The following is a 14,271-nucleotide window of genomic DNA, read 5'->3' as shown; positions in this document are numbered from 1 at the left end:
ATCACACACCTCATTACTCACATCACTGCTCATAGCCCACCTCATCACTAAGCTCATCATCTTCATTTATACACAGTATCACCCCATCGCTCACGTCATCACACGCTTCACGTATAAAACGTATCACCTCCATTATTTAGATCCTGTGTCTTGGTGTACATCTATATTGTTTAACCTGAACACGTCATCATCTTCATCTGAACACCTCACGATGTTTGTATTGATGACAATGAAGTTTGCATTGATGATATTTTTGATTATAACGATGATAATGTTTGTCATAATGTAGATGATGGTTCAAGTTTCTCACCTTATCGCAGTTTGCCTGGACCGGGACCCGACGTTGATTGGCTGGAACCCGGGTCACAACCCAGAGAACCGCGTGCTGATTGGTCGAGGGAGGAGGCTGCTGCTGGTCGCCTCGGCAACCGTGCACTCGCTGCACATCCTGCACGGCGGTAACCATGGCGACCACGGCCACGGAGCACCACGATGATGATCATATTTGTGATGTTAAGGCATTGTACTGGACCCGTGCTGCCCCGTGCCTGACTGCCCCACACTGTACCGTGCTGCCCCGTGCTTGACTGCCCCACACTGTACCGTGCTGCCACGTGCCTGACTGCCCCACACTGTACCGTGCTGCCCCGTGCCTGACTGCTCCACACTGTACCGTGCTGCCCCGTGCTTGACTGCCCCACACTGTACCGTGCTGCCCCGTGCTTGACTGCCCCACACTGTACCGTGCTGCCACGTACCTGACTGCCCCACACTGTACCGTGCTGCCCCGTGCCTGGCTGCCCCACACTGTACCTTGCTGCCCCGTGCTTGACTGCCCCATGTTGTCCCGTGCTGAACCCGTGCTTCACTGCTCCATGCTGCCCTGTCTCTGGCTGCCCAACGCGCTGCCCCTGCCTGCAGGGAGGCTGGTGATAGCGGACGGGCTGCGCGAGCCGCTGGTGCTGCGTGCACGCCACGTGCTCGTGGAACTAGGCGGGGAGTTGCACGTGGGCAGCGAGGGCTGCCCTTACCGGGGCAGCGCCACCCTCGTCCTGTACGGACGGTGAGCGGCACCGGGGACGGGGTGGGTGTATGTACGTGTGTGTGTGTAGGCAAAGGCCTACTATCAGTAGTAGGAGCGACGCTCACAACAACGAGCGGAGCGCCGGGTGGTTAAAGCACAGAAAGTTGGCAAAATAGGGGGCACAGGTGGTGCATCAGCCAGTCATCTCGGTCATCTCAGTCGACCCGTGGCACCTGATGGGTCTGCCCCGTGACCTCCTGCCAGCGGGCGTTCGACGCTTCACGTGGCCTCAAGGTGCACATGGCCTGGCACAAGCGTCGTGGTGATGTCACCGCCACTTAGTGGCGAATGGCGGTTGTTGTTGGTCTGTATGTGTGTGTGTGTCTGTATGTGTGTCTGTATGTGTGTGTGTGTATGTGTGTGTTCGCTATCAGCACTTGCCCCTACAGTCTGTTAAGGCTATACGGGGGATCTTTGTTATCTTTGTTTGTAACAAACTGAGTGGTGGTGTAACGGTTAGCGCTACGCTGTGCTATGAACCCGGCGACCCCAGTTCGATTCCTGCTCAAGGCCAACACCAGTGACGATGATCTGAACCGGTCCTAGGCCTCCTCTAGGTCGACTCTGCCTCAAATGAGTACCTGGTGCGGTGTGTAAACATCGCCACTGGGGAGACAAAGGCGGCCGTGCGTGGTGCTGGCCACTCACCCCCTTCTTGTGCCGTGCCGGCATTCATAGGAACTCGCTAGCAGCACTTGTCCCAACAGTCTGTTAAGGCTATATGGGCGATCTTTGTTTTTGGGTGTGTGGTGTGTGGGTGTGTGTGTGGGTGTGTGTGTGCGTGGGTGTGTGGGTGGGTGTGGGTGTGTGTGTCGGGTGTGCGTCATGAGTGTATCTTGGGGGTGTGACCGCGTGGCTGGTTTTAAATATCAACTCGCACGGCACTTAGCTACCACGTGCCCGTGTGTGTGCGCATCATCCCACCACCACCACCAAAGAAAGAGATACCCGTATAGCCTGAACAGGCTGTCGAGGCGAGTGCTGCTGGCGAGGGATGAGTGGCCGGCACCACAGCCGCCGTTGTCGCCCCAGTGGTGACTGCTATTTACACACCGCACCAGGTACTCATTTAAGACTAAGTCGACCTGAGGGAGCCCCATGACACGTTCAGATAATCGTCACTGATGTTGGCCGTGAGCTGAAATCGAACTCGGGTCGCCGCGTTCGTAGCGCAGAGCGTTACTCCACACCACCATCTTTTAGCACCACCAGCGTCACCACTCCCATCACCACCACCCCCATCACCACCACCATCACCGTTACCATCATCTCCCCCATCACCACTACCACTATTAACCCCACAATCATCATGTAGGGCCAAGTGCTGTTGGCGAGCACCTACGAAGGCCAGCACGGCACACGAGGGGGTGGGTGGCCAGCACCACGCCCCAGTGTCGATGTTTACACACCGCGCCAGGAACTCATCGCCACCCACACCATTATCACCATCTCGTCACCCCCATCACCATCTCGTCACCCCCATCACCATCTCGTCACCCCCATCACCCTCTCGTCACCCACATCACCATCTCGTCACCCCCATCACCATCTCGTCACCCCCATCACCCTCTCGTCACCCACATCACCATCTCGTCACCCCCATCACCATCTCGTCACCCCCATCACCATCTCACCTCCTCTTTACCCCTCACATCCTCCATCACAATCTCACCTCTCCCAACCAACCTCCCTTCCCCTCCCCCTGTACCCCCCCCCCCGCAGCTCGGATGAAGAGGCGGAGCCCGCTGACCCCCAGTTTGGCCGCAAGTTCGTGGGGGTGGGCCCCGGGGGTACCCTGGAGCTGCACGGCGAGAGGAAGCTGTCGTGGACCCTCCTCAACAGGACCCTGCTGCCCCCGCCAGGAGCCCCGGGGGACTCGGAGCGGGGAGCCGCCGACTACGACTTCGAGCGGAGCTGGGGCCACAGGGGCCTCGTGGTGCACGCCATCGCCCCCACCACGGGCGAGGTGCTGTGGGTGGACAGGTGAGCGGCGAGGTGACGGGCTGAGGTGACGGGTTGTGTGGGCAGGTGAGGGCGTGATTGGATAGGTAAGGGGTTGTGTGGGAAATTGGGTGGACAGGTGAGGGGTGAGTGGATAGGTGAGTGGCGAGTAGAGGGTCGTCTCTCCCGTGTGCGCACGTCCCAGCGACCCTGTATCTCCACGCCGTCATCAGTCTCCCCGCGTGCCCCCCGCCGCGTGTCTCAGGTTCGACACGCACCGGCGCACGGAGGAGGGCAAGCGCCTGGTGTCGGCGCTGTCGCGCTCGCGGCCCGGCACGCTGCTCGCTGTCGCCGTGAACGACGAGGCGGCCAGGGACCTCGAGGGCAACGCCCGGGCCGCGCTGAGCGCCCTGGGGGCCCGGCACGCTGGCCAGCTGGCATTCAGGTGCGGAGGATGTTCCCAAAGATAACGATGGCGATGGTGTTGATGATGGGGGACGAATGCGATGATGAATATGGTGATCCGGCCCAGCGGTAGCGCGCTCATCGCGTTGTTCGCGGTTTCCATCCGGCAGGCCACCCTGGTAAATACTGCGGCGTGTGTAGCGAAGCGTACAAACGCTTCGCGCCATCTGCTTCAAAGATCCCGTCGCGTCTTTCGCCATTCAGCTTGTGCCACACAGGGATAGCTGGCACTGGGGGTGCCCTTTGAAACGTGTTGAGATGTAAGTGGCTTATCGCGTGAAAGAGGGCTCTGAGACGTCATCGGCGTGAATGAGAGCCGCCTCTATCGAGCACACAAACTCATCGGCGTCATTACCATTGCGATGGTGATGAACTTGATGCTCAGGATCACTAAGCCGATCCCGAAGAGGAGGAGGAGGAGGAATCCGATGAATTCGGTGATGATTGCTCTGATGGTGGCGGTGTCTCTGCGTGCGCGTCTCAGGAACCCGTGGGCGCTCGTGGTCGTGCAGGGAGACCCCTCCACCGCCGTGGAGGCTCATGCCACCTACCAAGGTGCGCACACGTGTGCACACACCTACACACGTGCGCACACACCTTCACACGTGTGTACACACACCTGTACACGTGTACACACACCTACACACGTGTACACACTCCTGCACACGTGTACACACACCTGCACACGTGTGCACACACCTACACACGTGCGCACACACCTTCACACGTGTGTACACACACCTGTACACGTGTACACACACCTACACACGTGTACACACACCTGCACACGTGTACACACACCTGCACACGTGTACACACACCTGCACACGTGTACACACCTGCACACGTGTACACACACCTGCACACATGTACACACACCTGCACACGTGTACACACACCTGCACACGTGTGCACACACCTGCACACGTGTGCACACACCTACACACGTGCGCAAACACCTTCACACGTGTGTACACACACCTGTACACGTGTACACACACCTACACACGTGTACACACACCTGCACACGTGTACACATACCTGCACACGTGTACACACACCTGCACACGTGTACACACACCTGCAGACGTGTACACACACCTGCACGCGTGTTCAAACACCTACACAAGTGTTCACACACCTGCACACGTGTTCACACTTGAACACACCTGCACACGTGTACACACACCTGCACACGTGTACACACACCTGCACACATGTCCACACCTGCACATGTGTACACACACCTGCAGACGTGTACACACACCTGCACGCGTGTTCAAACACCTACACAAGTGTTCACACACCTGCACACGTGTTCACACTTGAACACACCTGCACACGTGTACACACACCTGCACACGTGTACACACACCTGCACGCGTGTTCACACACCTGCACACGTGTTCACACACGTGCACACGTGTTCACACCTGCACACACCTGCACACACCTGCACACGTGTACACACACCTGCACACGTCTACACACACCTGTACACGTGTACACACACCTACACACGTGTACACACACCTGCACGCGTGTTCACACACCTACACACGTGTTCACACACCTGCACACGTGTTCACACCTGCACACACCTGCACACACCTGCACACGTGTACATACACCTGCACACGTGTACATACCCCTGCACACGTGTACACACACCTGCACACGTGTCCACACCTGCACATGTGTACACACACCTGCAGACGTGTACACACACCTGCACGCGTGTTCACACACCTACACACGTGTTCACACACCTGCACACGTGTTCACACCTGCACACACCTGCACACGTGTACACACACCTGCACACGTACACACACCTGCACGCGTGTTCACACACCTGCACACGTGTTCACACACGTGCACACGTGTTCACACCTGCACACACCTGCACACACCTGCACACGTGTACACACACCTGCACACGTGTACACACACCTGCACACGTGTACACACACCTGCACACGTGTACACACACCTGCATCAACAACAATAACCGCCATTCACCACTAAGTGGCGGTGACGTTACCACGGCGTTTGTGCCAGGCTATGTGCACGTAGAGGCCACGTGCACTCACCTGCACATACCTACACACGTGTACTCATCTGCACAGATGCCCACACCTACACATGGACACTCACCTGCACAGTGCACACCTATACAGGTGCGGCAGGGGCGAGGAGGAGAGCGCCCTTCCATGGTGCGGAAGGCTCTCTGGAGTCTCGAGTCAAGGCGAGAGCTCACGTGACCCCGTGGTCCGCACACCGGTTTCCACACAGAGCACGTGGACCCCGTGGGTCTGAGTCAATGGTGATGAAAACTCCACATTCGTGTGCCGAGGGCGAGTCCGATCAACGAGAAAGTGTCCCCCCCCACCCACCCACCCACCCCAGGTGAGCGCGCCCCCGTCTCGGCCGCCGTGTCCGCGCTGCTGAGGACGCGCGACGGAGCCGACTTCAGCGTGAGCGCAGTGAGCGAGTGGGCCCCAGGTGCGACTCCATCACTCACTCACACACTCACTCACACGCTCACTCACTCACACACTCACTCACTCACATACTCACACACTCACTCACACACTCACTCACATGCCCACTCGCACACTCACTCACATGCTCACTCACACACTCACTCCATCACTCACTCACACACTCACTCACTCACACACTCACACACTCACTCACACACTCACTCACACACTCACCCACACACTCACTCACACACTCACTCACACACTCAGTCTCTCACACTCTCACTGCCTCACACGCTCACTCACTCACACAGTCACTCCATCACTCACTCACACACTCACTCACTCACTCACACACTCACACACTCACTCACACACTCACTCACACACTCACCCACACACTCACTCACACACTCACTCACACACTCAGTCTCTCACACTCTCACTGCCTCACACGCTCACTCACTCACACACTCACTCACACACTCATTCACTCACACGCTCACACACTCACACACTCACACACTCACTCACACACTCACTCACACACTCACTCCCTCACACTCTCACTCACTCACATGCTCACTCACTCACACACTCACTCACACGCTCACTCACACACCTCACTCACACACTCACTCACTCACTCACACACTCACACACTCACTCACACACTCACACGCTCACCCACACACTCACTCACACACTCACTCACATGCTCACTCGCACACTCACTCACACACTCCCTCACACACTCACACACTCACTCACTCACACACTCACTCACACGCTCACCCACACACTCACTCACACACACTCACTCTCACTCACATGCTCACTCACACACTCACACACTCACTCACACGCTCACCCACACACTCACTCACGCACACCCACTCACTCACACTCTCACTCACACACACACTCACTCACACACTCACACACTCACACGCTCACCCACACACTCACTCACACACACACTCACTCACACTCTCACTCACTCACACACTCACTCACACACTCACACACTCACACACTCACTCACACGCTCACCCACACACTCACTCACACACACACTCACTCACACTCTCACTCACTCACACACTCACTCACACACTCACTCACTCACTCACACACTCACTCACACACTCACTCACACACTCACTCACACACTCACACACTCACTCACTCACACACTCACTCACACGCTCACCCACACACTCACTCACACACACACTCACTCACACTCTCACTCACACACACACTCACTCACACACTCACTCACTCACACACACACTCACTCACACACTCACTCACATGCTCACTCACACACTCACACACTCACTCACACACTCACACACTCACTCACTCCCTCACACTCTCACTCACTCACATGCTCACTCACTCACACACTCGCTCACACATTCACCCCGCGGACTCACCATGAGCAGCAGCAGCAGAAGAAGTGTGAGAAGCAAGGGCAGCTCGAGCAGGGGCGAGTCGCCGCGTGTCCCCACGGCTGACCCCACGAGTGACCCCACGAGTGACCCCACGAGCCCCCCCCCTCTCTCCGCGTGCCCCCACCCCGCGCCCCCGCGCCGCCGCCAGGCCCCGAGGAGTGGAGTCCGTGGCTGGCGCGGCCCGGAAGGTCGCGCGGCCCCCAGCGGCTCTTCGAGCTGCAGGCGCTGCACCGCGGCCTGCTCTGCGACCGGCCCTCCCGGGTCGAGGTGACCCCTCCCCTCACCCCACACATCCCCCGCAGCCCCTCCCCTCACCCCACACATCCCCCGCAGCCCCTCCCCTCACTCCACACATCGCCTCTCCCACAGCCCCTCCCCTCAACCCAGAGCGCCCCCCCCCCCCGCTAGCCCTACAAAGATCCCCGTATCGCCTGATCAGACAGTTGGGGCCAGTGCTGTCAGCGAGCAGCACCCATGAAGGGGTGGGTGGGCGGCACCACGCCCGGCCGCTTTGTCTCCCCGGTGGCGATGTTTACTACACACCGCGCCAGGCACTCATCGGAGGCTGAGTCGACCTAAGGGGAGGCCCGGGACGAGTTCAGACAATCGTCGTCGGTGTTGGCCGTGAAGGGGCACATCGAACTCGGGCCGTCACCACACCACTCCTCCACTCAACCCACAACCTCCGCATGTGTAGCTCCACCTGGTGCCGCTGGTGCGTGCGGAGGTACAGGTGCAGTCAACAGGTAACAGGTGTGGACCCCCCCCCCTCCCCACCCGTGCAGGTGCGCGCGCGCCACGGCGCCGCCGTGACGGAGCTGCAGGCCGAGCTCGTCCTCAAGAGCCTCAAGGTGTTCGGCTTCTCGTGCCGCCCCCGCGCGCGCCCAGACTCCCCCTGCCCCCCCTACCTCGTCAGGTTCCTGTGCCCCGGCCGAGGTGAGGGGGGCGAGGTGTGGTGGGGGGAGGGGTGGGGATACGGGGGGGGGGGGGTGATCTCTCTGATCCCCTCTCTTCTGCACCCCTCGGTCACCTGTGACCTCTCCTAGAGTCATGGCTCCCGCTTCCCTGATCCCTTCTCTCGTGATGCCCTCTGCCGCTCCCTCTCCCCCCCCCCCCTTTCTTCTTCCCGATTCCCCTCTCAGCTTTCTCCTGATCTCCTCCACCTTCATCCCCTCTCCCTGGACCGCGTTTTCTCTGATCCCCTTTCCCTCAGATACATTCCCCATCTCTCCTCCTCTGAGCTTCCTCCTCCCTCTCCCTCTCCTCCGCCCCTGTTGCTGTAGGAGCACGATCATCATCACCGCAATGATCACACCGACAGCCGTGGGAAGCAGTGGCCCTTGCACCCTGCTGACCCCCCCGCCCCTCCCCCAGTGTGGCCCCGCGTGCGCGTGCGGGTGCAGCGGCTGCATAACTGCTCGGTGCTGGAGGTGGCGGACGACGCGCGGTCGTGGCGCCCGGGAGACGAGGTGGTGGTGTCCAGCACCGACTTCTCCATGCACCAGGCGGAGCGCTTCTCTCTGCTGCCCTGCCCCGAGTGCGGCCCCCGCCAGCTGAAGGCCGCGGGGCTGCCCCGCTACGCGCACGTGGGCGGCGAGGTGGACGGGGTGGACATGCGCGCCGAGGTGGCGCTGCTCACGCGCGGAGTCGTCATCGCGGCCGAGACGCAGCCGCGCTGCTACGCCGACAACCTCTGCCACCTCTTCGCCTACGACACCTTCGGGGGGCACATTAAGGTGCCCCCCCCCCTACACGTTTGCTCTCCCCTCCCCTGAGTCCTCTCTAGGGTATGGCGATTTGGGGCGATTGCCCCGGACCCGCGCTTTGGGGGGCCCCGCGCTTTGACGTCATCTACCTCGCCTGCTGTGCAGGAGATCGTGGGTTCGATCCCGACTCTGATGCCTGCTGTATATTTGGAGTTTGCGTGTCTCTCTCTTTGTGGTCGCATGGATTTTTCTCCGGGTCCTCCGGTTTTTCCCTCCACATTTAGAATCAACATCACGCGTTTAGAGTATGTGGCTGCTATACTTTCCACGCGATATGCCGCTTCGTTGAGCTATCATTTGTGACCAGGTCGTTTCTGAGTGGGCCTTACCTGGTCAAATAAAAATAGTTTAGTATGGATGTGATACTTCCGGCTGAGTTTAAAGGCGTAGGGGGCCTCACACGGTGGGTGATTTGCCCCGGGCTCCGCCCCCCCCCATCCTATGGACGTCTTTGCCCCTCCCAACCATCTGGCGCACGCACGCGGCCAGTGCTTCAGCGCGATAGAGGCGGCCAGCCAGGGTCGGTGGATCGCTCGCGGATGTTGAGAAACTCCGCACCCCGCGGGCGTCGAGGAGGGGCCAAGCCCCCGAGAGGAGGGCGGTGCCGCAGGCACGAGGCCTCCACCTGCTCCGTCTGCACGGGGATCGAGTGTTGCTCCCTCGCTCATACGCGTGGGTTTCATTTTTTAGCAAACATGTTCGTATACAGAGGATCGCAGAGCTTGGGCAATTGTTGTTAGTGCCGGCTCCTCACCACCGCGTGGCTGCTGCTGCTGCTGCTGCCTTCCCGCTCCTCGCCTGTGGTGCCTCCTCCTGGCACCTCCTCTGAGTCGCCTCCTCTCCCTCTCTACGAGAGCGAGCGAATGAGCGAGCGAATTACTGTGCGGTGGTACAATGTGACATCGTCATCATCATTATAATGACAGCTGACCCCCACCCGGGGTTAACCTCCCCCCCCCGCGCCCCGGCTGAGGGCAGGTGGAGGCCGGGTTCCGCTCGGTGCACATCGAGGGCGTGGAGCTGCGCCACATGGGACAGCAGCTGCTGGGCCACTACCCCGTGCACTTCCACCTGGCGGGGGACGTGGACGCGCTGGGGGGGTACGAGCCCCCCACGTACGTGCGCTCCGTCACGGTGCGGCACTCCTTCTCGCGCTGCGTCACCATCCACGCCACCAGCGGACTCCTGGTGAGCATGGGGGGCACGCTGGGGGGGGGGGGGGTGGAGGCAATGGGGAAGATTGCCCCCACCCTAATCCAGTGGGCTGTCACCCGCACCTCCGATTACCACGGTTGGCTACGTACGGTGTGAAAGAAGTTAAACATACATCTGAATCCGCTGGCTGTTACTGTCGACTGGCGATTCCGGAGCAGCAGCTGATCGCGACAGCTGATCGCAGAGCAACTGATCGTGACAGCTGATCGCTGAGCAGCTGATCGTGACAGCTGATCGCTGAGTAGCTGATCGTGACAGCTGATCGCTGAGCAGCTGATCGTGACAGCTGATCGCTGAGCAGCTGATCGTGACAGCTGATCGCAGAGCAACTGATCGTGACAGCTGATCGCTGAGCAGCTGATCGTGACAGCTGATCGCTGAGCAGCTCATCGTGACAGCTGATCGCAGAGCAGCTGATCGTGACAGCTGATCGCTGAGCAGCTGATCGTGACAGCTGATCGCTGAGCAGCTGATCGTGACAGCTGATCGCAGAGCAGCTGATCGTGACAGCTGATCGCAGAGCAGCTGATCGTGACAGCTGATCGCTGAGCAGCTGATCGTGACAGCTGATCGCTGAGCAGTTGATCGTAGAGCAGCTTGCAGGAATAACGCGCGTTCACTCAAGCCGCACGAATCCAAGCGTCTGCACCAGTTCCGCTGACCGCTTCCCACGTCCTTGCGGGGACCCCCCCCTCTGTACCCCCTCGCCCCCCCCTCCCCCCCCAGGTGGAGGACGTGGTGGGGTACGACATTCTGGGCCACTGCTTCTTCCTGGAGGACGGCCCCGAGCAGAGGAACACGCTGCGACACTGCGTGGGGCTGCTCGTCAAGCCCGGCTCGCTGCTGCCCTCGGACCGCGACGGCAAGATGTGCCGCGCGGCCGCGGCCCTCGAGGCCTTCCCGGGCTACGAGCCGCGGCCCCGGCAGGACTGCAGGTGAGGCGGGGGGGGAGGGGAGGGGACGTGGACTCCCGCAACGTTTCAGCTCTACTGCGGCCAATGCTGCGATGAGTTCGTCCGTTTGCATCGTTCCTCGGTAGCCGAGGTTTAACCGCGAGTTGGCCTCTCCCAGGCCACGCGTGGCCCTGCCTGCAGCAGCTCTAGCGATGAGTCCCACGCTGAGCCTCCTGTCCTCGCAGCAGCAGCAGCAGGAGCAGCGTCGTCAATCCCGGCCTCCTCTGGGTCGGCCCCGGCCGTCTCCGGGTTTCCCGCAGGACGCGTCCGGGTGGACGATCGCCGTCCCGATTCACAATCGAGTTGTGAGTCGGCCGCTGATTGGTTCCGGCCAAATTCCAAATGGGTTGTTCGGCTGCTGCTGCCGCTGCTGCAGCTGCGTCGGGTGGTGGAGGGTCTCACGACAAACAAAAAATGTTGTTGGCCAGAACGTCACATGGCCAAACAAATATAATTCTGGATCGAGCGGATTATTGTGTTCGATCGTGCGAGAGATGCCCGAGAGTGACCCGGCTGGCCGACGCGGTGTGTGGGGTCACCGCACGGTGGAGAACGATCAATCACGTGGTGGCCGTGGCTCAGGTGTCGGTGACGCGTCAACCTCGACCTGCGGTCCACGTCATCTCTGATTGGCTGCCGTCCGCTGGGGGGGGGGGCGGGGGGATCGCTCGGGGCTCTGTCGAGCTCGGGATGGGACCCGGGCGAATCACTTGGGACAGAGTTGAACTCAGCGGGGTGAGCGGCGAGCGGTGAGCACGAGGCGTCTGGCTGGCTGGGTGTGTGTGGGGTGTGCGTGGGGTGCGTGGGTGTGTGTGGGTGTGTGTGGAGTGTGTGTGGGGTGCGTGGGGTGTATGGGGTGCGTGGCGTGTGTGGGGTGTGTGTGGGGTGCGTGGGGTGTGTGTGGGGTGTGTGTGGGGTGTGTGTGGGGTGTATGGGGTGCGTGGCGTGTGTGGGGTGTGTGTGGGGTGTGTGTGGGGTGTGTGTGGGGTGTATGGGGGTGTGGGGGTGTGTGGGGTATGTGGGTGCATGTGGGTGCGTGGGGTGTGCGTCTGCCCCCTCTGGCACGTGACTTCCACTGCCTCTCCCTCAGTCTCCCCCCTCTCTGCTCCCTCACCACCCACAGCGCCGTGTCCACGTTTTGGATCTCGAACCCCAACAACAACGTCATCGATTGCGCTGCTGCGGGGTCAGAGGTGAGGGACCCCCGAGACCACGGGGGGGGTAGGGTGGGGATCTGCCGTGCCGGACACGGGACGGCAGACCGCTGCCTCTCCGACCTGCCGTGACGCCGGTCGCGGTGCGCAGCGCGCCGCTGATTTCGCGGGCAGCGCGCGGCCACTCTGACTCGCCAGACGCAACTTTCACGACTGCATTCGCCAGCCAGTGGCGTAGTGACCACCACGTGGTCAGCGCAGGGGCTGCGGAAATCCGTCAGGTGGGGCCCCAGTGTTTGATTTGTCTCGCATGGTGGCACCTAGGCTATTATACATCCTTTTGCCTAATCGCATCATTAAGCATTTTGAAAACAAATCTTATGGTGGTTGTCAAGGGGGCCCAAACTCGTAGCTTTGGCCACCAGGAGTAGAGGGGGGGGGGCAAGGCGCCCCCTGCCCCCCCGCTCGTTACGCCACTGGTACCCAGGTGAAGCCCACCGAAGTCTCAGCTGCTCATCGCAGCGGCCGATGTCGTCAGCGGCCGATGTCGTCAGCGCACGTGGGAAGTGATCGCATCAGCCGATTCATCTGAGCGGGCGTCGATTCTCAATGTGGAGGAGAAGGGCAAAGCCGGAGAAGCCCGGAGAGCGATTCTCACGACCACCACGGGGAGAGAGAGAGAGACCTCGCGGACTCCAAATATAGAGGGGTCAGGGGTTGGGATCGAACCTGTGACCTCCTGCGCATCAGGCGAGGGAGGTGCACACACAGGCGTGCCGTGTGTACACGTGTTGAGTGACACGTGTACACACAGGCACATGTACACACAGGCGTGCCGCGTGTACACGTGTTGAGTGACATGTGCACACACGGACACGTGCACACACAGGCGTGCCGTGTGTACACGTGTTGAGTGACACGTGTACACACAGGCACGTGTACACACAGGCGTGCCGCGTGTACACGTGTTGAGTGACATGTGCACACACGGACACGTGCACACACAGGCGTGCCGTGTGTGTACACGTGTTGAGTGACACGTGTACACACAGGCACGTGTACACACAGGCGTGCCGCGTGTACACGTGTTGAGTGACACGTGCACACACGGACACGTGCACACACAGGCGTGCCGTGTGAACACGTGTTGAGTGACACGTGCACACACAGGCGTGCCGCGTGCTGCTGTGCGTGCTGCGTGCAGGAGGTGGGTTTCTGGTTCATCTTCCACCACGTGGCCACGGGCCTCTCCGCAGGCTCCTACCCCCCCGGCTACACGGAGCACCTCCCCCTCGGGGAGTTCACGGGAAACCGGGCCCACTCCAACTACCGGGTGATGGGCGTGACCGTGTCTGGGTGTGTGATGGGGTGACCGTGTCTGGGTGTGTGATGGGGTGACGGTGTCTGGGTGTGTCATGGGGGTGACGGTGTCTGGGTGTGTGATGGGGGTGACGGTGTCTGGGTGTGTGATGGGGTGACGGTGTCTGGGTGTGTGATGGGGTGACGGTGTCTGGGTGTGTGATGGGGGTGACGGTGTCTGGGTGTGTGATGGGGTGACGGTGTCTGGGTGTGTGATGGGGTGACGGTGTCTGGGTGTGTGATGGGGTGACGGTGTCTGGGTGTGTGATGGGGTGACGGTGTCTGGGTGTGTGATGGGGGTGACGGTGTCTGGGTGTGTGATGGGGTGACGGTGTCTGGGTGTGTGATGGGGTGACGGTGTCTGGGTGTGTGATGGGGTGACGGTGTC

The 14,271-nt window shown here is 60.5% G+C and overlaps 1 protein-coding gene across 3 annotated transcripts in view; it reads left to right on the top strand.

The window, feature by feature from the left end:
* LOC133343654 (cell migration-inducing and hyaluronan-binding protein-like) overlaps positions 1 to 14,271 on the top strand; it is a 58,047-nt gene that overhangs the window by 27,552 nt on the left and 16,224 nt on the right. For all 3 annotated transcript variants that reach the window (XM_061553369.1, XM_061553367.1, XM_061553368.1), the window contains exons 3-15: positions 321 to 458; positions 922 to 1,063; positions 2,807 to 3,067; positions 3,291 to 3,470; positions 3,975 to 4,045; positions 5,900 to 5,995; positions 7,585 to 7,703; positions 8,222 to 8,372; positions 8,811 to 9,172; positions 10,181 to 10,390; positions 11,144 to 11,352; positions 12,494 to 12,563; positions 13,729 to 13,857. In XM_061553369.1, coding sequence (XP_061409353.1) covers positions 321 to 458; positions 922 to 1,063; positions 2,807 to 3,067; positions 3,291 to 3,470; positions 3,975 to 4,045; positions 5,900 to 5,995; positions 7,585 to 7,703; positions 8,222 to 8,372; positions 8,811 to 9,172; positions 10,181 to 10,390; positions 11,144 to 11,352; positions 12,494 to 12,563; positions 13,729 to 13,857 — 2,138 coding nt within the window. The remainder of the gene's footprint in view (positions 1 to 320; positions 459 to 921; positions 1,064 to 2,806; positions 3,068 to 3,290; positions 3,471 to 3,974; positions 4,046 to 5,899; positions 5,996 to 7,584; positions 7,704 to 8,221; positions 8,373 to 8,810; positions 9,173 to 10,180; positions 10,391 to 11,143; positions 11,353 to 12,493; positions 12,564 to 13,728; positions 13,858 to 14,271) is intronic.

The sequence above is a fragment of the Lethenteron reissneri genome, chromosome 18 (assembly GCF_015708825.2).
Source record: "Lethenteron reissneri isolate LAM-NWPU_2019-01 chromosome 18, ASM1570882v1, whole genome shotgun sequence".
In the NCBI taxonomy this organism is placed as follows: domain Eukaryota; kingdom Metazoa; phylum Chordata; class Hyperoartia; order Petromyzontiformes; family Petromyzontidae; genus Lethenteron; species Lethenteron reissneri.
Note: the sequence above shows the minus strand (reverse complement) of the source record. Positions and strands in the feature narration are given on the sequence as shown.